The sequence below is a fragment of the Apodemus sylvaticus genome, chromosome 2 (assembly GCF_947179515.1).
Source record: "Apodemus sylvaticus chromosome 2, mApoSyl1.1, whole genome shotgun sequence".
NCBI classification, from domain to species: domain Eukaryota; kingdom Metazoa; phylum Chordata; class Mammalia; order Rodentia; family Muridae; genus Apodemus; species Apodemus sylvaticus.
In genome coordinates, this window is record NC_067473.1 from 163,576,427 (window position 1) to 163,604,199 (window position 27,773).

Consider the following 27,773-nt stretch of genomic DNA (forward strand, 5'->3'; position numbering starts at 1 on the left):
CCAAAATGATCAGAGCCCCAGATTCTTAGAACATGTTACATCGCTCTTTTGTTTGGGAAACAAAGTAGCTGCTTGAAGTCCAGCTGTAACAGCAGTATGCCAGGCAACCAGAAGGACGGGGAAAGAAAGCTACAGCCTGTGCTGGCTTCGGCAGCAAGTATGCTAGAAAGCTACAGCGTTTCTCACTTAAAGGATGTGTCTGGCTATGTCAGAGCTAAAGAGTGGTGCTTGTTAACGGCAGAGGGACTGATCTATCAGAATGATGTCACAGCTCCAAATCTGTATGTACTTCATAACATAACTGGGAAATATAGAACCTGAAAATTAGTAGAGTTAGAGAGGAGCTTGACAAATTTCATATCAATGCAGGAGTCTGTAGAAACCTCCAATAACCCGTGAAAAAGCTAGCGCAGAATCAGGAACAAGTTGACCTCACTGCCGTCTGAAAGCTGATCCACATTCTTTCCATGTCCAAGGAAACCCCTTGCCCGACAAAACCAATGCCTTCACGAAACTGATCTGAAGCCGGATGTGGTGGCACACGCCTTTAATCCCAGCACTCAGGCAAGCAAATCTCTGTGAGTTCAAGGCCAACCTAGTCTACAAACCAAATTCCAGGAAAGTCAAACTGCTCTACCCCCTCTGCTCTCATACTGTTGCCTGCCACCCTAACCAGACCTCACAGATAGAGGCTGGGATATAGCAACACGTCCCAGGGGGGTGGGCAAAGTCCCTGGCTAAAATTGAAAAGGTCTCTTCCAAGAGAACAGAGTGTGTTCATTTCCCCAGCTGTCCTCCAGCCAGGAAGTACTGCCAAGCCTCTTTGCTCTGTGATCCTGCACAGGGAGGTTGAGTAACTTGCCACAGCCGGGGAGTAGAGACTACCAGCTGTGGCGTGTACTTACTGAGAAGCAGAGAGGGCCAATGCCCAGCGAGACTTCTGGAGCTCCACTGGTTTCACAGTTTTCAGGCCATCCATCCAGGGGTCAGACAAGATAAGGTGGTGCTGAGTCGGAGATGGGGCATCTGGGGAATGCAATGAGGCTCTCTCATTTACCATTTAATGAGCACATACTGTGTGCCTAAGCCTAGTGAGACCTTGAACCCAGAGGCTCCCACGGATCTTTCTGAGCATCCCACGGCAGAGCTGTCTATCATGCTTACAGGTGAGGATGCTGAGGACATTGACTCGTCCACAGTGCACACTGGGGACTTGAAGCTAGCAGTCAGCGTGCAGGGACTCCCAACATCCTCTGGCAGAGCCACTAGCCAACTGGACCCACTTCCTCCTCCTCTGGGAACTGGGAGTTGAGGACAAGTGAGGTGGCCCTAGGAGATCAAGGTCCCTCTTAGACAGATGCTTGTGCACAGTGACACAGGCAGAGGCCATGCTCAGATATGCAGTTTTGCCAAATGTGTGCGTATGCATGAGCAAGCATGTGTCTGCATACATGTGCATGGACAAAAAGCATGTTCTGCAATGGGGGGTGGCAGGGGAAGGGCCCTAGACACCTGTGTCATAATAACAAAACAGATCTGAAAGTCCAGGAAGCTCTACCAAGATCGCCCATCCTTAGATCGTACTTCTTCGTCTAGGGTCCAAGTTACACATGTACACTGGGAGACTCAGCCTCGAAGCCACTGGGAACACTGACTCGTTAAGCCTTCCAGGTGCTGGGGTGGGAAGGACGCCAAGGGTCCCTGTGGTGTCCCTACTCAGCATGGTCATGTTCTCCACAGGCCCAGCCGCCATGGCGCACTGCAAGACAGAGCAGGACGACTGGCTGCTGGCCCACCTGAAGTACCTGCTCTTCCTCTTCAACTTCTTCTTCTGGGTAAGTTCAGGCTGTGGCACGCCCCTCCCCACACCTATAGTCTGGCCATCCTCAGTTTTGAGTCACTGCCAAGGTTGGCTTCTCCCAAGCCAATGACCATGCAGGGGACTCATCATGCCTGCTGTTCAGAGCCAGCCCTACCCTGGCTGTGAGGGTGGGAGGATTCCAGGCTGCAGCTCTCAGGGAGTCCGTCCAGAACACCACGTCTAGATGGAACTGCGTGCAGCCTCCTCTGTCCTCCCAGACACCAGCACACCATGCCCATGTTATCCTGACTGCTGAAATGATGCCCCTTCCCCGCTGAAACCCACCAGCGTTGCCATGGTCTCAGGGCTGCACTGAGACAGGGATGGTCTCTATGGCACCTGACACAAGTTTCCCACAGCAGTGTGGTCTCTTCTTCCCAGAGGTGATTGATGACCTGGCTAATTAGGAACAAAATGCAATCAATCCCCAGATGGCCAGTAGAGATGTTCCCTTTTATTCCAATTCATTTATTAAGGTGATGCCTCGCTCTGCAGTCCAGGCTGGCTTTGAACTGGTGACCTTCCGGACTCACTCCCCCAGCTGCTAGGCTTATAGGGGCTTTCCACCACATCTGCTGTTTGTTGATTGTGTGTTTCATATTGTGGTCTCACTGGATGTGGGAAACAGGGCAGGTTTGCAGTCAGCCTTAGCTAGATCTCTGAGTCTGAGTCTGTTTCCTTAGCTGTAGTTTGGAAATCACCCCTAGCTTCTAAGACTGAAAATGCTCCCAAAACATCATCCTGATGAGGCAGGGCTAAACTCCAGGTACAAGGTAAGGGATTATTATAACACACACACACACACACACACACACACACACAGACACACACACACACATACTAAAACACAGAGGAACCAAAGGGTCAAACTGGTCCTAAGCTCCTTCCTGGCCAAAACAGCAGCTCAGGATAGGTTTCAAGGCATAGGAAAATCTGACACCATCGCATCTGATATGATAGGATATATAGTATCTTATGTGTTAAAATGATAGACACAGCGTTTGCCTAAACATTTTTACAAAGTTCCTGTGAACAGAAAATAAAGCAACTTGCTCTTCCCAGGAAAGAGTTTTTTGGACCAGGGAGGCCCGGGGGTACGGATAGTGGATAATTAAGCTCTGGGGCTGGGGACTGACAACTAGGCCACATGCATAGATTTGACTCTCAGATAAGTCACTCAGGGTGTTTAGAATTCTTGATAAGCAAGAATTGCATTCTCCTTCCCTCCGTCATCGTCTTCCTCCCTCTATCCCTCCATCCCTTCCTCCCTCCATCCCTTCCTCCCTCCATCCCTTCCTCCCTCCTTTCTTCTCTTCCTTCTTTTTTTGGATTTTTTCTTTTAAGATTTTGGGTTTCTTTTAATTTTGTTTGTTTTCTGAGATAGGTCTCATACTGTAGCCCAGGCTGTCCTTAGACGTGTGGCAATCCTGTTAACCTTAGCTAGGATGACAGGCATGAGTCAATATGTCTGGGTCAAGTTTTTTGTTGTTGTTGTTTAAGAATTTTTTCCTGATCATACAAGTCTCCTTTACCCACTCCAGATAATCTCCAAAGACTGACAACTATCACACAATGAATCTCTCACATCTCACATGTGACTTTCCTAGGGTGGCCAGGACAAGGCGTCTCTGTCCACAGAGGCACGAGCCAGCAGCTTGTTCCTTGACGTTCTAGACTGAGAAGTCCATGATCCAGGGCCGTGCTCTGGTCCCTCAAATTGAGCAAAATTTACCAGAGAGAGAATATTCAAGGAGAAACTTCTCCCCACAGAGAAGGTCTCCTCCTACTGGAGACATACCCCAAAGTCCGATTGTTGTGACTTACCTAAACCTGGTCACAAGACAGAGAAGTGTCTGCATGCTTTCCATGGGGCCCCACAGCTCTGCCTTCCCTGAAGAACTACAGTGACGGGCAATGGGGAGTGTGTCTTCCCACATCCTCAGTCTGCTGCCCACTGCGCCTCCAGTACAGAGGCTGACACAGAGCACGGCCCAGCCACCCGGGCGGGGAGTGCTGTAGAACACAAAGTCCCTGTTACACCACTGCAAAGCGCCTCTCGAGTGTAGGTCCACGCTGCAGGGCGCAGCCAAGGGCCAGCATGGAGCATAAAGCCCGATGCCAGCCTGGTAGCCATGATGCCCAGCACTGAAAAGCTGCATAGACTCCTCTGTGACCTTCCATTCAACTCCAGCCCTCAGTGTCACTAGTACCCCTATTGTATAGATGGGGGCCTAGCTCACCAAGTTCAGTTGTTGATGATTGTCTTGGCTATGATTCCCAATAGACCACATGAGCAGGGAAACGTACAGAGAAAAGAGTTGATTTGGGACTTATAGTTTCAGAGGATGAGTCTATGACTATCATGGTGGGGAGCATGGCAGCAGGCAGACAGGCATAGTGCTGAGCAGTGGCTGAAAGCTTACATCCTGAACCTCAAGCGTGAGGCAGAGAGACCTAACTGGAATGGATGGGCTTTCAAAATGGCCATCTGTTTTAAAACAGGTTTTGAAGATCCACCCCATGACAGGCCTCCTCCAGGAAGGCCATGCCTCCTAACCCTTCCTAAATAGTTCCACCAACTGAGGAGCAAGTATTCAGACAGATGAGCCTACAGGAGACATTCTTATCAAACTGCCACAGCAATCCAGCCGCTAGGCAATTCACTTACTTTCATATGTATATGAAATATATATAAATATATATATATATATATTTATATATATACCATGTATATATATGTATTTCATACACACACACACACACACACACACACACACACACACACACACGCACACACAGATACCAAGATAGATAGATAGATGCAGAACTGTAAGAATTAGAACTTGCTATTGCGTAATTTCTAGTACAATTGGTGGTCTGTATTGGCGCCCCGCTATTGATGCAGGGGATGAACAGGTGATGATCATATCTACAGCAGCTTCCTCCATCCTTGCCAGGGCACTAAGAGCTTCTGGCATCATGACTTTCATAGAAAACAAGGACTGTTCACAGGAAACATTCCTTTTGAAGCTAACTTTGCCTGCATGGGGCATGGCACCCCTGAGACCTTTCTGTTTTGTCAATTCCACTGCCATCATTATATGAAGGTCACAGTCCTGAGTGGGTCACATTCCCTCATCTGAGAAAAGCAGAGCAGATCCCACACTACTCTCCCTGGGCAGGACTCAGGAGCTCCCCACCCCCACCCCACATTCCCCACCCCCCACCCCACATTCCCCACCCCCCACCCCACAGTCCCCACCCCCCACCCCACAGTCCCCACCCCCCACCCCACATTCCCCACCCTGTCCCACATTCCCTGGTCCCCCAGGCTTCCTTGAATTAGCTCTGGCCAGGGATCACAGATGCCACCGTTGACACACCTCCTGGGTGACCCTGGAAAGCAAACATGCCCAGCTTTTCTGCGTGGATGCCAGAGACACGTTCCTCCCTCCCCCTTCCTTGCATGGCTCCCATCATCCCTCTTTTCTGTAATTTATTATTTTAATTAGCTGCTTGGCTGTGTCAATAATCAAAGCATCCCCCACCACCCAGAAGCTCTCTCGAGTATGGGGGGAACCTGGGAATGCTAACACAGCTCACAGCCGGTCCTGCCTTGAGGGGCCACCCAGGATCTGATGCTACAACTGGGGACCCCATTTAGAGAAACACAGGCAGCTGAGGAGATGCCCAAGTAAGTCAGAGCAAGTAGGAGGACCTGGGTTTAAATCCACAGCACTTATGTGCAAAGCCAGCCTGGGAGGCAGGGTGGAAACAAGAGGATCACTGAGCCTGCTGGCTGCACGCTTGCTCTAGGTTCAGTGAGAGACCCCGTCTCCTGGGAACAAGGGGTGAGCAGAACATTCCAAGTCCTCCCGTGGCCTCTGGGTATATGTGGGCTTGTGGGATTGTATACCTTCACACACACACACACACACACACACAGAAAGAGAGAGAGAGACAGAGAGAGACAGAGAGACAGAGAGACAGAGGGACAGAGAGACAGAGAGACAGAAACAGACAGAGACAGAGACAGACAGAGACAGAGAGAAACAGAGAGAGACATAGAGACAGACAGAGACACAGAGACAGAGATTCAGACAGAGACTAGAAGCAGAAACATGGAAGGCTTGAGCACCACCCGCAGGGGAGGCTGGAGAACACCCCCTCTTTAGACCCTCACTTGAGATCCAGCCACTTACACCTGCCTAGGCCCACGGGGCCTCAGAGTAGAAGGCTAGCTGAGCGTGCTTCCTCTAGGCAGCTATGGGAAAGCTATCTCCTGTACTCCAGGCAGGACGTCTCAGTGATGTGCAATTGTCCCTTGGGTGTGGCATCAGGGTCGTGTTCACATCTTACAGTGCAACGGCATCAAATGGGACAGCATGATTCCTAGATGTCTACACCACTCTATCAGTAGCCAAGTGTGTGGCCGTAAAACTTCACTTCAGCCTGGACCCTAATTCCTCCCTCTAAACTATGAAGTTTTCTTTTTCTTTTCCTTTCTTCCATGATTCTTTTCTTCCCCTGCCCCCAAGAACATTACCTGTACTCTAGCACTCCACAGTATTCCAGGGTAAATGAAGATTAGGAGGCTAAAGTGGAGACACTCAGTGTATCGAGTAAAACAAATGTGTAAGGCACGTAACAGTAGAAACACGCAACAGGCTTCTTGCTGGTAGAGAGGACAGCAGGGCTTGCTAGGTGTTGGGTGTGCATGGCTCCAAACAAGGTTTCTTCTGGCTTCTGAACTGCCTTTGGAAAGTGAGCCAGTGACATGTCCCTCCAACCCAGTTCCCACCCAGAGATTTTGCACATTATCAGGGTAGATGAGATTCAAGATGAGAGAGTCAGAGACCTGTGAATTCGTTCCATCAGTATATATTTAAAAGCATAAAGGACACGCCTGCAGGTAGAATGCCACCCTGGATCTGCATGTAACAAGACTATCCCTACAAGACTGCCCCCACAGAATTGGTCCAGAGCCAACAGCCGACAGGACCTCTGAATGGGCAGGGCCAGGAGAGATGCCTCCCTGGTATTTGAGAAGTGTTGCTCATTAGCAGGATGCAGAGCAGCTATGATCTAGGAGGCTCCAGCCTGAAGCAGTACTGGGGTGCCACTGGCCCTCCTGTGCACCAGACTCAACCAGTATTGTGAAAGCTGTAGGGACCCAGATGAGTGCAGACAGGGGAGTGCGGATTTGTGCTTTAAAGGTGGCCTAACCAGGGCTGTGACTGGGCTGGAGGCAGAGTCCTAGTGTATGCAAGGCCCTGGTCCCATCTCACCGTGCCCCCCAAAGAGAAAGATATCCAAGTATCCCAGGAGAATAACCTTGATTCACACCAGGCAAGTTGTCTCCTCAGTCCGGCCCTAACCTCCAGTTACCTCTCCTTTCCAAACTAGACTCCGGTAACTAAACCCAGTCCCCTGCAGTGAGCTGAGGGCAGGGGCTCTGGCAGGCTTGGCACTAATGGTTTTCAGTGGGCATGCATGAAAAGACCAGATGATAAAGCAGTGACTTAATACTATATACTAGTGTTCCCCTAGGCCCTCCTCAGAGCTCCCTAGTGGACTGGGGAAATTCCACTGCCCTCTGAGATGCAGGTCGCCCCTCTACAAGAAAAATGGCCAGGAAACAAGGGCAAGAAGCATTAGTTGTTGCCCCTAGGAGTCTGACAGGCAGAGGCTGATGTGGTCATAACCCCTCACCCAAGCTCCTGCATGCCTGGAGGAGGCAGGCAGAGTGGATGGGAAAGAAGGAGGGATGAGAAACCAGGTACCCAATGAGCTGTGCTACAGGGTGTCCGGATACATGTTGTCAATATATCTATCATATGCGTCATTTATGTCATGATGATCATATATGTCCTACTAGGCATCCAGCCTCTCGCACGTTGAGCAAGTCCACAGTCTTGCTCAGTGGCACAGCCTTACTTCAGAAGCACTGGCCGTGAGTTCAGAAGCAGCAGCCATGGGCTTAGACGGTGGCTCAGGAGCTGGCAAAGCACATGCCATGCAAGTGTGAGGACCCGAGTTCAGGTCCCCAGAACCCATGTAGAACCAATCACGGTAGAACACGGTCTGCAATCCCATTACACCCACACCAAGAACAGAACACAGAGACAGGAGAATCCCCTGAAGCCAGAGGGCCAATTAGCCTGGTGTAGGCAGAGGCAAACAGGAGACCCTGCCTGTCTCCGCAAAGCAGGAGACCAACATCTGACCTAAGGTTGGCCTCCATACTCATGCCGTGTAGCCACACTTACAAATAGACACACCCCCACATCCGTGTCATACCACACATAAAGAGATTAAAAGTAATAGAATACAAGGTAAAGAGTGACTACTTCTGAAGAGGCCCCTAGAGCCAGGGTATGAAAGGAGGAAACCTAACCAAGTGCGGGAACGATTTAAAGGCCTCCAGGCAAATGCAGGAGAGTCTGGGCTCTCTTTTGGGGCCTGGTGTGCAGTTCATTAAGGGGCGCAGTCCACCTCTGGGAGGAGGAAGAGCTGGAGGATGATCTGGGACAGGAGCCAGGGTGGACCGTACAGGAGGATGGGGAGGTGGGTGTGACAGCAGGGGGAATCAGCATGCCGACATCGCAGAGAGACCTCAGTGCCCCTGCAAAGGCTGCTGTGTACACGGGTGGCGGGCGGTGGCATTGACGAAGCTGCCCAGGAGGCACTCATGAATAAGGAGCATGGTTCTGAGTGGGCCATCCTTTCTGCCTAACCCCAAACCTTTCCAGAATCCCACAGGGCACGTAGCTAGCAGCCCTGCCCTGCGCCCCCACCCCAGGCAGAGCACCCTGTCCAGGGCATCCTTCTTACAGATCCCACAGCCTCCTGTGTGTCTCCAGCAGAGAAGCCCTACCTGTGAAATCCTGACACCCCTCCCCCAAATCCCATAATAGCTCTCACGCCCTCAGTCTGCGTCCCCCCAGGTCTGCACCTGAGTTCCATCAGGCCTTCGGAAGGACAGTTGCTCACTAGGTGCCCTGGATCGCACAAAAACATTCTGTTAATGTTTCTCTTTTATAAATGAACAGTTCCATCAATGACCTGTGTGGGTGACCTTCCCTCCTGCCTCTCCTGTGTATTTGTCCATCTCCTCCCCCCCCCACACCCTGACACACATACACACACACATGCACACACACATACACATATTGACATACACATATACTCACACACACACACACACACACGCACATGCACAGGCACACACACAGTGTTTTCTGGAAGCACTGGCTACAGGTCATGGCAGAGAAATTCAGCTGCTATTTGACAGGAAACCATCTCTGTCCTATGAAAAACTGATGCTACAGAACCAAACTGATGCAAACGGCTGGGGAAACTGGATCTGGGGTCGGCGCACTGTCCACAGTCCCTGACCAGTGGCCCAATCTGCAGCTAAAGATACTAGGACTTAAAGGAGTTGTCCCAACCCCACACAGTTAATCATACAATCCAAAGGACTCACAGGAGGCTTCCACCTCCAGTGACACCTGGTGACCCATTCCAGTAATGAACATTTTTAATTTTTGTTCAGAGGTAGAGGTGACCAAGTCCCATACAACAAACCGAAGTCCCTGAAGGAGTTAAGGCCCTCCTGCTCTTCGTGGCTAGTTACAGTACTGGCCCCTTGGTAGCTACCTTTCCCATTAATTGGAATAGTCTCCGGAGAGGGACCCTGGGGTCTCAGAACCATTGATTCGCGTCATCCTCTTGCTTTCTTTGGATTGTCAGAACCAGCATAAGCTTGTCTTCCAGACCCTGAATAGGCAGGATGGCCCTCTAGACCCTTCCAGATCCTGTGTTGTGGCTGGAGACCCAGCTTCCCTACCAGATCTGATATTTTGTAAGATCTGAAAGTACTGGGCAAAGCACTCTGTTCAAGCCCCGAACCTAAGTCACCCTGGCAGATAGATGCTCTTAGAGGAGGAGACAGGACTTTGAGACCCTTCATGTTGTATGGGACTTCACAGCGCCACCTACTGGAGAGAGAGGGTAGGACGCTTGGACCTGTGCTATGATTCTCAAAAGGGACATCTGGAAACTTTCTTTAAAAAATGTCTCTGCCTGGGTCTTACTCCCAGGGGTGCTGATTGGTCCGGGCTCCTGGTTTTCCATAGCTCCTTGGGTGATTATACAACCATGACTTCAGCCCTGGATCCCAAATGCATTATTTTACGTGTTAAATGATATTTTTTAAATTAGATTCCCAGTTGCTCCATGTACCCCAGCAGATTACCTACCCACAAGCCAGTCTGAGCTTATCCCTCTGAGAGTCCTAGATAACGGTGCTCCTGCCACCGGTTTTGGGGTGGGTGGGGCTCAGCATTAGCCTACCTCATAAAAATGTGTGTCCATTTCAATACAGATTGTACCCATTAGACACCAGGACTCTCAGCTATTTGATGGCGCTGTAGTGCATCATGATCACATTCACTGACTATCTCATGATGTTCATAAGCTCTGCTTGGCAGTATCCTGTGCTTTTAGTTCATTTGTTTTGAAGAGAGAGAGAGAGAGAGGGAGAGAGAGAGGGGGGGAGAGGGAGAGAAATTATTTCTTAGTTAATGTACTATGTTTGTTAAGCAAAGGCAAAGACCTCAGTGTGTATCTTGGACTGAAGTTTGCCGGTACACCATGGACAAAGCACAGATAAGTCCTTGGAAGAAAGTAACTGAAGGGATCTTTAGAAGGTATCAATTAGAACCCCCCAATCTAGTGAAGCTCTCTCAACTTAAAAGATGAAGGAATGAGGAGCAAAGACATTACAGGACTGTCTCCATCTCCCAGGTGAATTGTTCAGAGTTGAGACCCTCACGCAAGCCTTCTAGGCAATACAGTTATATAAGGGAGTAGTGGGGCTATGTTTTACTCAGAGTTCCCAATGGTCATGGAGGTGGACCAACAGGGGGAGCCACTAGTCATTCACATGAACCGTTCAGCTCCACCCACCCAGACTCAGAGCGGTCATAGGAATTGTGTGGGGCATAGATAGCCCTCTGCCATGGGGTCTCTGAACGTCTACTGTGCCCTGGGATTCCTGACACGAAGCATGATTTGTAGGTAATGGCATTGCTGTGGTTAGCACCACTAAGAAATGGTGCTGGCAGGTACAGCATAAGGTGCTATTCATCAAAAGATGCATCCTGAGTTTAGAGAGGTTACAATGGAAGTGGGGACTGTGCCTCAAGTGGCGGAGGGAAGGGTAGCCTCTCTAGCTCCATTTAGCAGCAAGCGGAGGTCCTGTGTGGCGCCCTTAAGCTGACTTCTCTTGGAGCTTCTAATGGAGATAAAAGAGTGCTTGGAAAGAAGAGCGGAAGCGGAGGATCAGGCACACCCACTTTGTTGGATCCAAGCAGAGTCCTGCCTCTCTCCTCAAAAGACCTGGCCCCGAAGAATCTCAGTTCCGAAATGGTGTCATCCCAGACACACTGCTATTCCCTAACAAGCCTCAGTTTCTTTCCTCATCTACCACCTGGATAATATGCCCTGCCCGGTCCTCTCTGGTGATTGTAATACTTAGATAAGAAATTGGCAGATTACATGTCAATCACATGATGCAAATGCCTGGTGTGTGCTAACTGCTAAGGACTCCCAAGCATTGCTCTCCTGAGGTCTGTCACTGTGCAGAACACAGAACGGGGAAATGACCGTGCAGTCACTGTGGTACAGATGGGGAACCTTTTACAGGGATGAGCGTCCCAAGTGTGAGCGGAATGGAGTGGGGGAGGAGCAGGCTCCTCTAGCTTTGACCACAGTAGGACCTCTACAGAAGCCTCCGCCATCCATCTGGAGGAAAGGGTCCCTTCTTAAATGGGGACCTGGAGACCGGGGGCAAGAAGTTGACCTTCCCAGACTCAGATGGCAGAGCCTCTCAGAAGTCTCCGAGTCCTGAGCAAATAACTCTCCTATTCCATGCATAGCACCTGTGGTCCACACATGGTGCGTAAATGTGTTCTTCTAAGCATCACCCCTACCAAAAGCGATTCTTTGGCCTCATGATCCCTGGAGGATGAACTCTTAGCTGTTCTCTGTGACACTCTTCCTCGGCAGCAGTTCTCAGACCAGCAAGTGAGCAGAATCCCATTCCAGACCAAACCGGAAGGCCAAACCGGAATATGCCAGTTAACTTCATCCCCATCCTGGGCAGGACTGTGAGGACCATGGACACCCTTCCAAGGAGCAGGCACTGTGGACACGCCCTAGCTCCGCATCACTCCTGGATCTGTCCCTCTGAGAAGCCAGACCTCAGGCAGGGCACGTTTCCTCAGTGGGCCTGTTTCTTCAACTGCTGCCCAAATGTGAGCATGGGCCAGCGAGAAAGGCCCTCTGGGAAATGTTGGGAGAGACCCAGGAGCACGCTGAGGAAGAGAGAGCCCAGAACGGCATGGGGAAGGCAAAGGGTCTTCATCCTGGTCAGTAAGAAGCATAGATTTGGGCTCAGGCTTAGATTTGAAATCCCTCTGCATCTGTGAGGGGACAGAGGCGCAGGATGGGGTAGGGGTGCTGGCAAGTCCACTGAGCACCTGAAATTTCCATTTGCTCATTTATAAACTGAAATTGTGTAAACTGAAATTCCACCTTTGAAGACTAATTGACAAGGGGCCTGAAAAGGGTCTGTTGCCCAGTGGGCACCAGACAGATGGCAACTGGCCAAGCCTCAGGCGCCACCTGATTGGCCTTGTGTCTCTCTGCAGGTAGGTGGGGCAGCTGTCATGGCCGTGGGTATCTGGACACTGGTGGAGAAGAGCGTTTACCTCAGCATCTTGGCCTCCAGCACGTTCGCTGCCTCTGCCTACATCCTCATTTTCGTTGGTGGTCTTGTCATGACAACTGGCTTCCTGGGCTTTGGGGCCATCATCCGGGAGCAGAAGAGCTGTCTCTCCACAGTGAGTATCTCCCCTGTCCCTTTGTGGAAGCTGTCTTTCCACCATGAATATCCTTCCCAAGAGAGTGAGTGTAAGCCTGGGCTGTGTGGGGGCAGAAAAAGATCACACATGTCCCCCCAGGTAGGGCGCTGAGGAGTCAGAGCAGGGTGGCTTCTGTGGGGCCTGTGGTGGCTCTGCTGACCAGGTATGTCAACCTTAGCAAATACTCTAGCAACTGTTAGGATCTTCCTCCTCCTCCTCCTCTTCCTCCTCCTTCTCTTCTCCTGCTTCTCCTCCTCCTCCCCTCCTCTTCCTCCTCCTTCTCCTCTTCTTCTTCTTCTTTTTCTTCTTCTTCTTTATCTTCCTCTCCTTTTCTTCCCTCTGTTCTTCCTATTCTTCTTCCATTTTACACCTCCTCCTCTTCCTCTCCTAATCTTCCCCTTCCTTCTTCTCCCCCTCCTTCCGCCTTCATCTTGCCCTTTCTCCCCTTTCCCTCTTCTTCCCTTCCTCCTTCCCTTCCCATCTCTTCCTCATTCCCCTTTTAGACTTTAGCAGGCAGTTTTCACAGATAGCAAAGACTGAAAACAGTGCCACAGTGGCTCTCTATGCCTCTTCACCCTGAGTTCACCATTGTCCTTTCGTGGTCACCCTCGGCTGGTGCACAGGTTCCCCGTGTCTTGCTCTCCGTTGTAGAGCAGCCCCAGACACTATGTCACCTGTGTGTCATATGTGTCTCGACCGTAAGGGTCCTTCATCACGGCTAAAGCAATCAATATTCAGTTTTAATATCACGAAGTTACAAGGTAGCTTGTGATTTCCCCCAGCTAACCCATGAAGTGTTGTTTCTTTTTAAGTTTGTTTAATTTGGCCCATGTGTTAAAATCAGGTGATTTGTCTCTGATGTCTCTACCTCTGAGGGTGGTCACCCACTCTATTTGCTGAAAGATTGGGTCTTTCATTCCGTGAATTTCTAGATTCTCCTCCTCCTCCTTCTTCTGCCTCCTCCTCCTCCTCTTCTTCCTCTTCCTCCTCCTCCTCCTTCCCCTCCTCTTCTTCCTCTTCCTCCTCCTCCTCTTCTTCTTCCTCTTCCTCCTCCTCCTCCCCCTCCTCTTCTTCGGATACGCCCTCGTATGTTGTTTAATAAGCACAGCAGCTCCACGGAGAGGCATGGTGAGGCTTGACTGATGTGTTCATTTGTAAAGAGTATCTTTTTCATGGCTGGCATTTGTAAGCACCATGGCCTCCATGACTGCTCCTTCCTGGGAGTCTGAGGAGACAACCATAGCGTCTATCCAGGGTCAGGAAAGAGGCCAGGGAGGAGCCAACAGGGACCCTGGGGCTGAGAACACCTCAGGCTCCACACACCCAGCTCTCTGACGCCCTTTGACTATGACTGACTCTGGCCTCTCTGTACCCGCCCCAGATTAAGCCTAGTGTTCAGAAGAAACAGAGAAAACTGAAGAAAAAAACCCTTGAGCTTTGTGAGGAAGACCAAGCTGCAGTATAGAGCCAAAGTTCAAAGAGAAATCGGGCTGAGCCTGAAAGAAAGCAGGCAATGGGAAGGAACCTCAAAGGGTTCTTCCCCACCCTGCATCCTAGCCCCCCACCCCCGCCCACCCTAGACTTGCAGTTCTGTCTTGCACTCATCCTAGGGAGCAGAAGGCGGGGCTTGCCGTGGGGAGCCTGAGGCCTGGCCCCTGCAGCAGCTCCCAAAGCAGCGACCTAGTTTTTGGCCTGGATATAAAAGCCGCTCTGTGCAGCCCCAGCTGGATGATGCTCCCATTTTGAAGAATTCCTTCATTTGACTCTGAGGGTGAGCTTGGATCCAGGGTGCTGGCTGGGTACATGGTAGGCTGAAGTTCTACAGGGACCAGCCTTCACGAGCTGTACTCGAAGGTGCCTTCCAGAGGGGGCCAGGGGTGTTGGGAGCAGCCACAGCCTGCCCCGTCATCCTTCACAGGGCATGGCAAGAGAACAGCCTTGAAGCCCATGTGAACTGGTTCTGGGAACACATACACACAAGTGAACACACACACACACACCTAGAGCCAGGAGATGGTCAAGTACCTTCTAAGAATTGTGCAGTATTCACATATAGTCTATATCCATACTCTATCTCTTTTTTAAAAAAATCATCTTTAGCCACTTATAATTCCAAATACAGTGTTAGTGCCAAACAAATAATTGTGCCTTATCATTAAGGACAAATGGTGACATTCTGCACACACTAAATACAGACATACTGTGTAGACCCGGTCTCTTCCATGTGCACCAAGGCTTATTGACTCCCTGTATGTAGACAGCCAACTCTTTCGCCAACAGATGGTGAAGAGTTGGCCAACTAAGGTCCCTGAGAGTCTTTGGCATGTCTCAAATCTAACCACCCTGCCGGAGGAAGACCCTGGGTTATAAGCACTCAAGCAGAGAAGTGTCCTGTACTTCAGGGGCCAGCCCTCGTGGGGACTGAGTCTCATGGAGATGGGGCTACCAGGCCCAGAGAAAGACCTCTTTCCATGAGAGGCTCAGTTCCTGGGTCTGTGTACAGCTGTACTCTAAGAGGCCTGAGATTCTAAATGAGCTGTTTGTTGCACCTGGTCCCTAGGACCTGTCCCAGGAAGGCAGGCTTCTGAGTCTGGTGCCTCCTTCCCTCCTACCCATGGACTGCCTTGCAGGACATCTCAGGGAACATGAGGCAGAGGCAGAGCAGGAGCCATCTGCCGGGGAAACCAGGGCTCCCTCTTGACAGCCTGAGAAGGAACGCAGGCAGACACCGTCCCTTGAGGACCCAGCTTCTGACTCAGCCATCCATCTAGGGGGTGAGGTGTCCCCAGAAGCCTTGGGAAACAGCCTCTGCTGACTAGACACAGCTTGCTGACGACACAGATGGCCACTGTTCGCTGAGCAATGCCACTGCCGGCTGCTCCCCGCACTCCACCAACCCTGCGAAGGCACTGCCATCTGCCCATCTGCGCTGCTCCCAGCGCCCGTGCCTGCTCTCTCACTCGGGCCTCACGCGCCCACACTGCTGCTCGGGCTCCTGATGTGCACTTGACAGGAGCTGGGAAGCAGGTATGGGTGTAGGGACCTGCTGGGAGGGGTCACTGGGAGGAGCTCCAAGGGAGCAGGCTCAGCAGAGCAGGTGGGAGGCAGAAAGCAATCATGGTGTCAGGAAGGGGCAGGACACACAGAGGGGCACCAGAGGTGTCTGTCAGTGTCAGGAGGTCAGAGCCAAAGGAGGTTGGGAAGGGAAATTATGGTGGGGCTGAGTCTTATCTGCCTGGTCCTCCTGGTTACTAGTTACTGGGGTGCTCACAACCTGCTTGTGGGACTGTTGAGGCAGTGGAAAAACACAATGTACACTTATAGGAAGGAGCAAATGGGCCATCGCCTATGCTCTGACCTAGTATATCTCCTGTCCCCAGAGGGGTGACATTCACTCTTTTTACAGCTGAGGCACTGAGGCCCAAAGAAGTGGAGTGACGTGGAACCTACCATGCAGGACCCCCCACTACACCACTTACCCCAGAGGCAGGAGGTTCGTGGTTCTGCAGTCAGGTCTAGAATCTGCCCAGAAAGCTACATAGAAGTAAAAGTAGTGTATAATCTCCAAATGTGCTCTCAGATTCGAGATACAAGACTGGGCAGGTTGTTGGTCTACCTATGACTGCATGTGTGTGTGCACTTGCACAGGTGCTTGCACACACACACATTCTGAACCTTTTTTGACACATTCTGGAACTTTCTCAGTGCCCCAACCGGGGGTGTAGGATGTAAGGGTCCCCTGCAGGGATTACCCACCCACACATTACAGAATCACCTTTCCTAACTGCATGCTGTCACCCTAGCAACCCTGACGTGGGCCACTTTGGAATAAATCGGGAAACAACTTACCAGAAATCACTTGCATTCTTTGCATTTCGTTTGCAAAGAGACCATAGGTCCTACGTCATGAAAAGCACATTATCCTGTGACTTGCTAGGAGGAACATAAGTGTAGAAAACAGTCTGTGCAGTAGACAAGGCCCTGATCAGGAGTTGGGAATTCACCAGGCTTTGTGAGCCCAGGAAAGTGTCTCTGGCTAAGACATTGAGAGCAATGTCTATGGGAAGGGACTGATAGGAAAGTGTGCTGGGCTGTGTGAGAGGAAGGGGGCTGGTCCCTGCTGGTCACTGGGTTTTCCTCCATTGAAATCTGAGCTCATTTCAATCGTAGGCCTTTCTCAGTGAGCCCACCAGAGCCAGCTGTGTGATTCTGGGTCTCTATGCAGCCTCTGCAAGATCTGCTTTTGGGGACATTGGTACTGACCTGAGAGTGGGGAAAAAATGTTCTCCATTTCTATTGGGAGGGAGCTGCAGGCTCCCAGAGCATTGGCTGTAGGATCTGACTTCCTGGGTCACTGTTTCAAAGATTAAAGTGCCACCAAACAGAGTAGCACAGAGGACCACTCTGTAGCTGAGTGAAGGGCAGAGCAAGGCAGATTAGCGCGTCACAGGGGCAGGGGTGGGGTGAGGGGGGACATTGTCGGGTTGTAGGGGATGGGTCCTTATACCCTCCTAACTTCTCACTGTAGCAACTTCTATGGCAATGTGTCCTCTCTCAGGCTGTGGGCACCTTGGGAGCAGCACCCTAAAAATAACTGCTAATTTAGGTCCCTTCTCAAAGGAGTTGTGCTATGATGTGTTGATTAAAGCTATGCTTTTATGATCTTTACATAATGCGGCTTCCCAGACTTTCTGACGCTTCTTCCTTACCCCCACACCGCATCGCCTGTACAATGGGCTCACTACAGTGCCTAGGAGAGGTGGGGTCACTCGCCCAGGCTGGAGGTTGCACAGCAAGCTAGGCAAGCCATAAAACAAACAACAAACAAACAAACAAATCCAAACATGCTTTTGAGCACCAGCCCAGATACATCTGCCGTGGATTCAAGACTTTGTCCTCCTAGCTCACGAAACCTCAGAAGACCAGATGGAAGCGTTGTGATTCAGGGTCCCCTGGTTTTCAGAAACTGGGTTCTAGAACTTGCTTTTTTCGTCCATCCCCTCCCTAAAAATAAAAAAAGGCTCCTGACAAAGACCCAGTTTAGTCTGAGCCATCCATCACGATCTTCATTTGGCTGAAGATATAAAAGTTTGCAGGGCCCACATTCCAGATTCTAAAAATAGCCCCCTCCTTTGATCTGGATGGCATGGGTTCTGGTCATCAGCTTTCAGCTCAGATGGCCTGAATTCATTCTCTCTCTCTCTCTCTCTCTCTCTCTCTCTCTCTCGCTCTCTCTCTCTCTGCTAAAATAGAAGACCCAATGTGAATAATTTAAAGTCCGTCCCTTTTCCCTTCTTGGTTCTTATACCAAGCCGATCGCTTCTCGGTCGTCCGAAAGGATGAGCTATTCCTGTCCCCAAGGACTGTCTCCTTCTTAGGAAAATGACTTTTATGGGCTGCAGTCATGCCAGGATGAAGGGTGCAGGGGGGAGGGATATTTAGCCTTGGTGCAAGGAGGCCAGGCCCTCTCTAGACTCTTCCCGGGGATGCCTGAGGATGTCCCACCCCCACCGCAATCCAACTTAGGTGCCCATCCTTCCCACGCCTGTCTTTGATCTTTTCCCTTTTCTCTTTGGGGACCACTGTGTGTAGAGCTGGACTCACTGTTTTTCCTTTAGGGCTTCCTGCTGCCTCCATCTGATTAAAGATTTCAAAAGGAAGTTAACACAGAGGGGTAAAAAAATGACTAAAGGCAGGGCAGCCATCTCCAGAAAACAGAGTACATCTGAAGCAAATGATAGTCTCTCTACCTCAAAGCTGGGCTTTACCGCTGCTGCCTGTGTTAGCTCAAGAAAGCAGTGAGAGGAAGTTCTTAAATAATTTAGAGTTCAGTGCCTGAAAGAACAGTGACCCAGGAAGTGGGTGGCTCAGGGTGACTCGATTCCAGTCTGTCCTTGGTCACTTTAGTCATTGCTTCTTTCATATGAAGGCAAGGCAGAACAGAGAGCAGAAAGTTCTGGGTTGTCATGCTTATGAGCCTGCTGGTGGAAACGTGTCTCAGTACTCGTGTTTGTATAATACACACACACACACACACACACACACACACACACACACATACATGCACCTTTTCTGTCCCCTCTGAACAGTTTCACCGAGCCAAGAAAGTCACTGGTAGGGTGTGAGATGCCCATAGAAGCAAGCAGGTGTCTATAGAGGACATGACACACATCTGTGACAAAGCACACAATCAAAGCAGACTATCTAACATCTACTGGGCCCCAGTCTCCATCCCAAGACTACAAAACTCTGATCTTTCCCCTCCCTCCAAGGTTAAGAGTAAAGTAGGGACTGCCTCTAAGCACAAGGCTTTACAGGCTCTGCATCTTTCCTACACAACCATCTACGGACTCCAACCCTTCTGGGAAGGCTGTCTAGACCAAGGGACAGTTAGACTATACTTGAGGAGGCTAGAGACCTTGGTCTTAAAGATGGGTGAATGGTTGGACAGATGGTCATGCGAACCATGGAAGGAAGGAGGGAGGGAGGAGGAGGTGATGACAGTGGTGTGGACAGGAGAGTCAGGTGTCAAGCCGTGGTTTCCCTCTGGCCTGTGAGACAGCCTCGTGGAGAGCTTTTATGACAACTTGATCTCCTAAGATGCCAACTACTCTTTATATAGTACTGACCCACACTGTCACCAAAGCAAGATCCTGAAAGTGGTAGTGTCTGCCTGGGTATTAGACACCTGGTCCTAGCCAAATGTGCAACAGCCCAAGAGCATTGCTACCTCTAATTACTTCCAGTGGTGCAAAAATGGATGCCTTCGGTGACCTGGGATGTGTCTATAGTTTGCAGCCAGGTTTCAGACTCCTTCCCTAGGATCCTGTCTGGAGGTGCAGGAAGTCCTCACTTGTACCTAACCACATCTGTGTGTGTCTCTGCTGCATCCCAGCCTCGGAAACATGGACAGGACCAGTGCGCACCCCTCATGCCTGGCAAATCTGAAGATTGTTCCCCCCTCTGGGTGGCCGGCCCTCATTACTAATTCTGTGAGCCAGGCGGCAGAAAGCAGATCAGGAAGAGAATGAGACCATCAAGGAAGAGGTGGCCTGTGGAGAGAAGGGGTCATTTGCAGACCTGCACCCCTCCCTCACTTGCTTCTATCCAAGCAAGTGAGTCTTCACCCCATACCCACTCAACCCTGAAGCAGTATGAACAGGGCTGTGGTGCTGCTGTTTTTCCTAGAGAGACAAGCATCTATTCACATCAGCTGGGTACCGATGACACCCCAAAGAAATAAATCCAGCCAAATCTACCTTGTGGAAACAGTGGGTACAACCCCAGTAACTTACTGTTACTCTTACAGTGATGCCAGTGACTCACAGGAACACAGGTGGCCCTCAGCTTGAGTGAAGCTACTTCACCCAAGAGCCCACTCCTGCATGGATGCCAACGTGAAACTTGAGTCCCTGAGCTCCCCATAACTTGTAGAGAGCTCCACCAAAGAGACACCTCTCCTTCACAAATACTATTTTTATAACCTTGGGGTACGACATCATCAATCTTTTCAAGTCTCTTGTAAGTTCCCTGAGCTTCCGGACTCTTATGAGTCACCTTGCCCCTTTAGGAAGGAAGGCTTCAATTTGGAGGAAATAGCTACACGAAAGGGAAGGATTGCCTTCCTTTGGAGACAGGACAGTAGGCCTTGGGGCTAAGCAAGGCTCCCCTCTACTTTGGGACCAGAAGAGAAGCATGGTAGTAGATGTCTGTCTATGTCCCCTTCATGGTTCCTGCTGAATTTGACTATGGGAAAGCCTTTGTGTTGACTGTCTGCGCTTAATGCCGTACCTAACACTGAGGTTCTAGGGACACTTCGGTCAGTTGAACTGTAACACCGCAGAAGCTAGATGGCTGAGGGCTGGAATCCCCTGTGGTGACTCAGAAATCTGACAGAAACTCATGGCTTTCCGCCAGCAGCCTCAGCTCCTCTAGTCCTGGAAAGTGCACGTGCCTCACTTAACCCCCCACAGAGCAGAGAACGTGACATCCCAAGGGCAGGATGGTCCCAAAGCAAGGACACAAGACCTGCTCACCACGCAGGGGACCCTGCACAGCAGCAGGATACACTAGGGAGGAAGGAGGCCGTCTGACTCTTCCTGGCCAGAAGAGCGTACTATACAAACCCTCCCACCTCCACCTGCATAATGCATGAGACCCAAAGGGTGAGACCTTCACCTTAGTCACATAGCATCTTATCGCAGAGGCAAGCCAGGCCACCTTCCGTGCCACTACTTTCCAAACCAGGACCGCCTTTCTCTGGATCTGGTTATTTCCACCTTCATACAGCGCCATGCTCAGTAGACGCAGTTTTTTGGCTCGTTGGCTGGTTGGCTGGTTGGTCGGTCGGTCGGTTGGTTAGTTAGCTAATTTTTTGTTTACAGCCAGTTTTCTGCAGCCAGTGCCTCACCTCACATGGAAGGCTTGCTGCTCAGTCATCCTCAGCAGGGGGTTGCAGCCCATTCGTTCCCAGCCTTTCTGTTCTTCTGGACACAATGTGGGGAAGAGAAAGGGGACTGTGATTCTGCTCTCGCTTTGCTCTGCTGAGGAACACAGGACCCTCTGCTGAAAGGGGTTTACACTCATCTCAGATGCTTTCTGCTCCACGACCTCTGACCTTTCCCAACCCCCAGGCTATCTGTTTCCTGGAGCCTAAGGTCTCTTCTCTCTTGGTAGAAATGACTCCTGGGTTCCCTTTACTCCATGACTCTTTTCCTAGAATTCCTGCCACTAGAGGCCACACTGTGGCCCCATCCTGGCCCTGCCACCACGCCCTGTCCTCATTACAAGCTACTTTATCTCCCTATTAGCCTGTGAGAAAACCAGAAAGCCCAGACCCTTCTGGGGTCTCCCAGGCACGTTAGTCAGGTCCTCATCCATAAATCTATCAGCAGGAGGATCCTGCATCCCTGGGCTGTGTGCACCACTCCACCCCCTCCACGGGGAGCCTGCTTCTCTCTGCAACCAGCTGTAGGCCCTGTACCCATTCTAGACCTTGCTGTCACTCAGCCCATTCAGATGGGACCCTGGGAAGTCCCCACATAAAACCCGGTAGACACCTGTCTTTGGCTTGTCTCACAGGAACTGTGTTTTGCTTCCATGGTGCCTGGATACGTACAAGGTGATCCTCTTGAGCGCCTACAGTTAGCGCTGTCCTCTGGATGACCTCTGTGCTTCTGGAATACCTCCTTCTTCCCCAGGACCTGTCAGCCCCCTCGCTACTGTGTCTCAGTCTCCCCTCAAGCTGTCAGCCAGCTACCTCTATGCCAGCTCTGATGCTGTCTAGGCCGAGCTCCCATCCCAGCCACACCCCAGAAGACTGAATGTGAGAGCCAGCCACAGGCTGGCACAACCTCACAGCTCCCAGGTGGGATGGCTGAGGCCCAGCATCCAGCAAAGCAAGGCTGTGGCCCGTTGACCCAGTCTGTGAGCACTGGACCGGTGCCAAGAGGACTGGAGGTCACCTTTGACCTTCCAGCGGTGACATCTTGTTAGAGGAATGACTTGTCTGCATCCTCTCTCTTCTGCAAATAGCCAAGTGCCTCCAGCTGGCGGGTAATTGTCAGAAAATAATTTGCCCCAAGGTCACTTTCTGCTTAAACAGCTGGCTCTGTCTTTTCCGGTTTGGCTTAGTCTGACTGTCCTGGCCCTCCCTGAATCCCCAACCCTGGTGCTGACATCTTTCACACTCTGCTGTGAGACTTTCAGGGCTGCTTCTCACGGCCATTTAACTCTGGCCATGTCTGGAGTCTGTGTTTTCTTCAAGACTATTCTGAGGTAGCCTCGAGTATCTCCACCTGCCCCAGCCCTCCTGGACCAGCACCTTAGTGGTTTTGTGGTAGTTTGGTGGCAAACCTTGCAAACTGATTTTGTTTTTGTTTTTAAATCCCATATGCAGAGTGGTGAGGGGGACCAAGGAGGAGCACTTTAGTGAAGCTTCCTTGTCTGTGGCTTGGATGTTCCCATGCAACAGAGGAAGTCTGAGATGACAATGATATAAAAGTCTTAAAACTGATCACCAAGGTAGCAAAACTGATGCTGGGCCGCTGCCCCCGTGTCATTTGCCCCTGCGTATCTGACCTAGAAATTACCTGGCACTCGGCTTGGCCCAGTGCGGGGTGAGTCCATCTGAAGACTCTTTCTAATTAATTGCCCTAATGTCCTAGGGATACGTATTTCTACATATTTCCTGCAGAGCCTCTCATTATAAAATATATTGGTTTCGTCCGGATTCCTCACAGCTCTGTCACTTTAGAAAGCATCTAACTTCGCTTTGAGTTAAAACTGTTCTATTAAAGAACTATCAAGGGGAACGTTGGGAGATGGTTCCAAGAAATAAAGACCTCACTGTGCAAGCATGAGGATCGGGGCTTGGATCCCCCCCCACCCCAGAATCCAGGCAAAAGTCACTCCTATGCAATTCCCATGGCAATACGCCTCTCCCCAGGTCACCAACAGCAAGGGCAAGCAGAGCGACCCACTGTTTCAGAGAGCAGTTTTCCCAGGGATTAAATGCCCTTTCCTGGGGTATGTGAACAAATGTCTCTTCACCCCCAAGTGGGGCCCCAACAACAGACAGAAGGAACAATTCCACCGAAGTCCAGCTTGGTGAAGCAATGAGTTTGTTGGCATTTCTTACAGGAGCATGGGTGACCAGAAAGCAGCGTTCTGACTGAAAAGCTCACCCCGGCTCAGATGAGGCCGCATCCCTGGTGCTCCATGCACACCCTGCAGCCAGCTCCACCCAGATGTTCCCCTGTCCAGCAGTTGATTCCTGCTTATGTAACCTTGGGCAGAGGCCTGTGAATCTTGTAGCTTCTTTGTGTCCTGAGAGGATGCTTCCCTTTGAAGGACGTAGTTACACAACCCTAGGCCATCACTCCAGCCTCCTGACCCTTCCTCGGGTCACTCTGAGTAGCGCAGATGCATCCTCCCAGACAGGCAGAGTCAAATCCCTCTACTGCTTGCTTTCTGGGTCCCATCTATGGCTTCTTGGCAAGTGAATAACTTTCTAGTCTTCTTGTGTGCATCACAAAGTGCCTAGGGACACATATGCAAATCAAGCCTCAGCATCAGCCGGAGAACCTGAGGGCGAGTGTGTCTCAGACTTTCCCCATCTCTGGATCCACCATATGTCTGCTGGGTAGTTTTGCGCAGTAGAAACTGTCCCATGCCTCAAAGGAGGTTAGCGGCACCCTGGTTCTGCCTTCATAGATCCTCTGAGGAGACAGGACTGAGCTTTCCTCAGAAGCATTTGAGACAGCCATGAGTCTTGCTGTGTGGAGTGAAGACCTCCCCAGAGCAAAGGAACAGGATCAGCAGGGGGAGGGGTCAGAAGCCACTGAGTCCAGAGAAGAGGACCAAGGAGACAAGGCTGGGTCGGGGGGAGGGGGTGTCAGGCAGGTGGTGCTGTGGACATCTTCAGGGGCTGGCATCGTAGAGGCAGGACTGAGCTGGGAAACGAAACGTAGGGCAGGCGGGCACTGCTGGTGGGATTGAGGCCAAAAGCTTGGAGGCTGGACAAGATGGCCTGGGGCGCAAGCAGAGCCTCTCTGAGTCATACAGAGGGGCTGAGGTGATTGTGCTGCCAGTCTGCAAAGGCTGAGTAAAGTGTAGAGGAGGAGACGGCAGGGGAGAGGCAGTCCTTAGGGCTCATGACCTCCCTCCCATCACAAATGCAGCAACCTGCTAGGACCAATCAGCCCCGTGCTCAGAGCTGCAGGATCCTCTGAGCCCTTCCTGGTCTCCTGGGAGCCGTCACAGGCAGCTATGACTCAGGGCCTGTCCATGCCCAGGTGAGTCACACATCAGCAATCCTCTTGACTACAAGAACAGTAAGAATGGCTGCCTGAACAGTCACCTGTGGCCAGCTCCGCCCCCTCAGAGCACCAGGCTCCTCCCCCATTTCCTGGGACACCTGATCATATTAGAGCATCACTCCTTGCTCCCTTGGGCATTTCACACAGTTCCAACGTGCCTCCTCTCCATGACACCTAACACCTTAACACATCACGTGACCTGTTGGAGCCTCTGAACAATCCCACTCTCGTCTGCCACGGCGTTCAGGGATGAGGCATGGTTTCGTGTCTCTCCGCTGTCTTTCCTCCTGTTCTGAGGAGCTACCATAGTAGTGATTCCCCCCCCCCACGGGGAGCAGTGTGAAACAGCCACCTCCTTGGGACTGGCGTCCATGAGTGACTCGCAGCTGACAGAGAAGCAGGTGGCAAGATGTGATCTCCTAGGTGCCAGCAGCCTAACGATCTGTTCAGGAATGGGCACGCCTCCAGCTCTTTCCTGACCCCTGGCCTACAGGTCCTGTGTGGCAAGACAAAGGCTACCCTTAGCACCACGTCTGGATCAAGGGAGTGGAGGACAATTCAAGCCAATGAAAAGGGAAGACATATTAGGAGCATTGAGGCCCCAAGGGCTGTGAAGTAGTGGGACAGTCACCTGCGTGGTGATGGTGCAGCCATACTGTCTGGTGGGCCAGGCAGTTCTGGGAGTGTCCTCCACTGATCTAGACTGTTGGTCCCTGACACTGTCTGCTTACCTCAAGCCTACACTTATCTGTGCTCTGGGAGGAAGCAGATCAGAGCTCTGGAAAGTCAACTTCTCCCTCCAGTCAGGACAGACAAGGCAGGAGATGTCACCATGGCCACTGGCAAGGGATGAAAGCCCAACCCCACGGTCAGGGCTTCCACAGATGCTCAGAACCTTGTACCCTACGTACAAGGACCACGGCACCTGCACGGCTGTTACAGAAGCACGCCACGCTGGTCCGAGGGTGTTTTTCTAATTTGCAGAGGTGCCCATTCAGCCAGCCCCAGCGAGCACAGGAGCCTGGCTTGTCACAGATGCCAAGCTTACCGCCAGCTCTCTGGATATCTTCATGCCCGTTCCTGGGAGCAGATGCAGGCACCACAGACCTCTTAGATGCATCAGCTTACTCTGGGTCTCATTCAGCACCATCTATTCAAATGGGTTCAAGAGTCCTGGGGCCAAGGAATGCGTCCTGGGGCGCCTATAACCCCTCCCATGCTGCTAGTCCTGAGTCTCATACCCAGAGCCTGGGAAGCCCTGTTTAGACAGACATACAGACAGAGCCTCAGACAATGCCTAGAGTAGGTGGGATCACAGAATGTCTAGCCTGCACTCGTCACCACACCCCACTCTGTCTCCCCCATATTCTCAGCCATAATGATGGGGTGCATCTGGGAGGAATGGACAAGGCTTGAATGTTCAGGCTCTGTGTCCTTTTCTGTGACAACATAGGAGAAAACGGGAAGGGTCACCAGGAACGTGCTTTGGCCTCTCTGCCTCAGGCTCCTTGGGTGACAGGCAGTCTAAACCCCCATCTAGAGAGACTAGGAACTTTTCCTGGTCACCAATGATAGCTAGCCACCGTGCTGAGAGCTGAGATAGAACATTACTGAGGGCCGGGAATTAATTGAAAGAGCAGCTTTGCCTGGGTTCTTTCCCTTAGGAGTTGAAAGAAATCCCACACCCTTTGTGTGTGCTTACCAAGCCCTATCTGTCAGGTGAAGACTACTGGCTCTGTCTTGCCCTCCTGAGGGCCCATTGCAGCTGACTCCTCCTGCCCACATACCTTCCCCTACTTCATCTCAGACAACACCCAGAGATGGCCTTCCTGAATCCTGTGATCTCAATACACATTGGTGGCCACCCTGTTGTGGTCAGATGTGACTCTAGGGAGAGGAGAGATATCTCCTTAGTGACCACCCTCTCTCATGTCTTCTCTACTTTCTTCACCTCCCTCTGTTCTTGTCCCTCGGGTGCCTGTGTTCTGTTGACCTAACCTGTTGGTGTGGACCTAACCTGTTGACTCCCATGAGGTTCTGGAGTGCTCATGACAGTTCCCAGACAGGTGGGAGCCAGGAGAGAGGCAAACAGACACTGTGCTAAGGGCTGGCACCAAGGAGCCTGGGAGAGGCAGACACGGTGAGGGCGAGCCCCAGGGAAAGCTCTGGAGACTAGGAAGCAGGCACCGTGGCCAGAGTATATGACACGAGTCACCATCCATGGGCGTCTGTCTTTGCCTTCTCCATGGCCCTACCTCCTTGGCCCAGCCTGAGTGTCTGCATTGCCAAGACTCAAATGTTCCATACTTCTTGGGGCTACTCTTCTGCTTGGAGTATGCTTCTCTCCTCGTGTCCTTTTTCGGAGAGGCTTCAGGGATGTCACCTCCTCCACAAGACCTGCTCTGGCCCCCCACCACATCCGGTAGAATACACGGAGTTCTAATAACTTCATAATGCCCAAAACCCATGAGCCAGTAGTGCCTTACCCTTACCCACAATGCCTAGCACCTGGCATCCAGGCAGTGTCCACTCAAGCCTGGCTGGGTAGGTGGATTCGTGGGCTCCCCATTGAGTAGTGAGCAGAGTGGGGTGAGTGGGAAAATTGGTGGTGGCAAGCAGCAGGGGTGGGGTTGTCGTGTCCAGACGTAGGTACAAAGAGAAGGATAGGGGTGACAGGAGCATGGTAAAAGGGAGCCCTGATCCCCAGGGTGACCATTCCTCTCCTTGCTCCCAGTATTTCTGCCTGTTGCTGGTCATCTTCCTCGTGGAGCTGGTGGCAGGGGTCCTGGCGCACGTGTACTACCAGAGGGTAAGTACAAGGCCCTGTTGCAGAGTTTTCTGTTTGTGTCACAATGGAGTCACAGCAAGAGGTGCGGGGCTTCACACTGCCTAAGCAGCTGGGGCAGGTGTCCCCATAGGTGACTCTGTTTCCTGGGCTGGTGATCCTCGGCACCCCAGTCTCCTGTCCTGGATCTGGAAGATCTCTCTGCCTCTGTTGGTACTGCTGGGCTTCATGAAGGAACCTGAGTGAGAGTTTTTCGGGGAGGCCAGTTCATCCTTCTCCTCTGACCCCTCCGAGATCCCTAAGCAAGGAACTTACCTGCTAAGAGAGCCGTTGAGAAGGGATTAGAAAGGGTCAAAGGGCAGACTGACACACCGTAAAGA

The 27,773-nt window shown here is 51.4% G+C and overlaps 1 protein-coding gene across 1 annotated transcript in view; it reads left to right on the forward strand.

The window, feature by feature from the left end:
- Nucleotides 1-1,751: 1,751 nt before the first annotated feature.
- Tspan11 (tetraspanin 11) overlaps nt 1,752-27,773 on the forward strand; it is a 36,306-nt gene continuing 10,284 nt past the window's right edge. The window contains exons 1-3 of the mRNA XM_052172707.1: nt 1,752-1,835; nt 12,577-12,768; nt 27,343-27,417. Of these exons, the coding sequence (XP_052028667.1) occupies nt 1,752-1,835; nt 12,577-12,768; nt 27,343-27,417 (351 nt within the window). The remainder of the gene's footprint in view (nt 1,836-12,576; nt 12,769-27,342; nt 27,418-27,773) is intronic.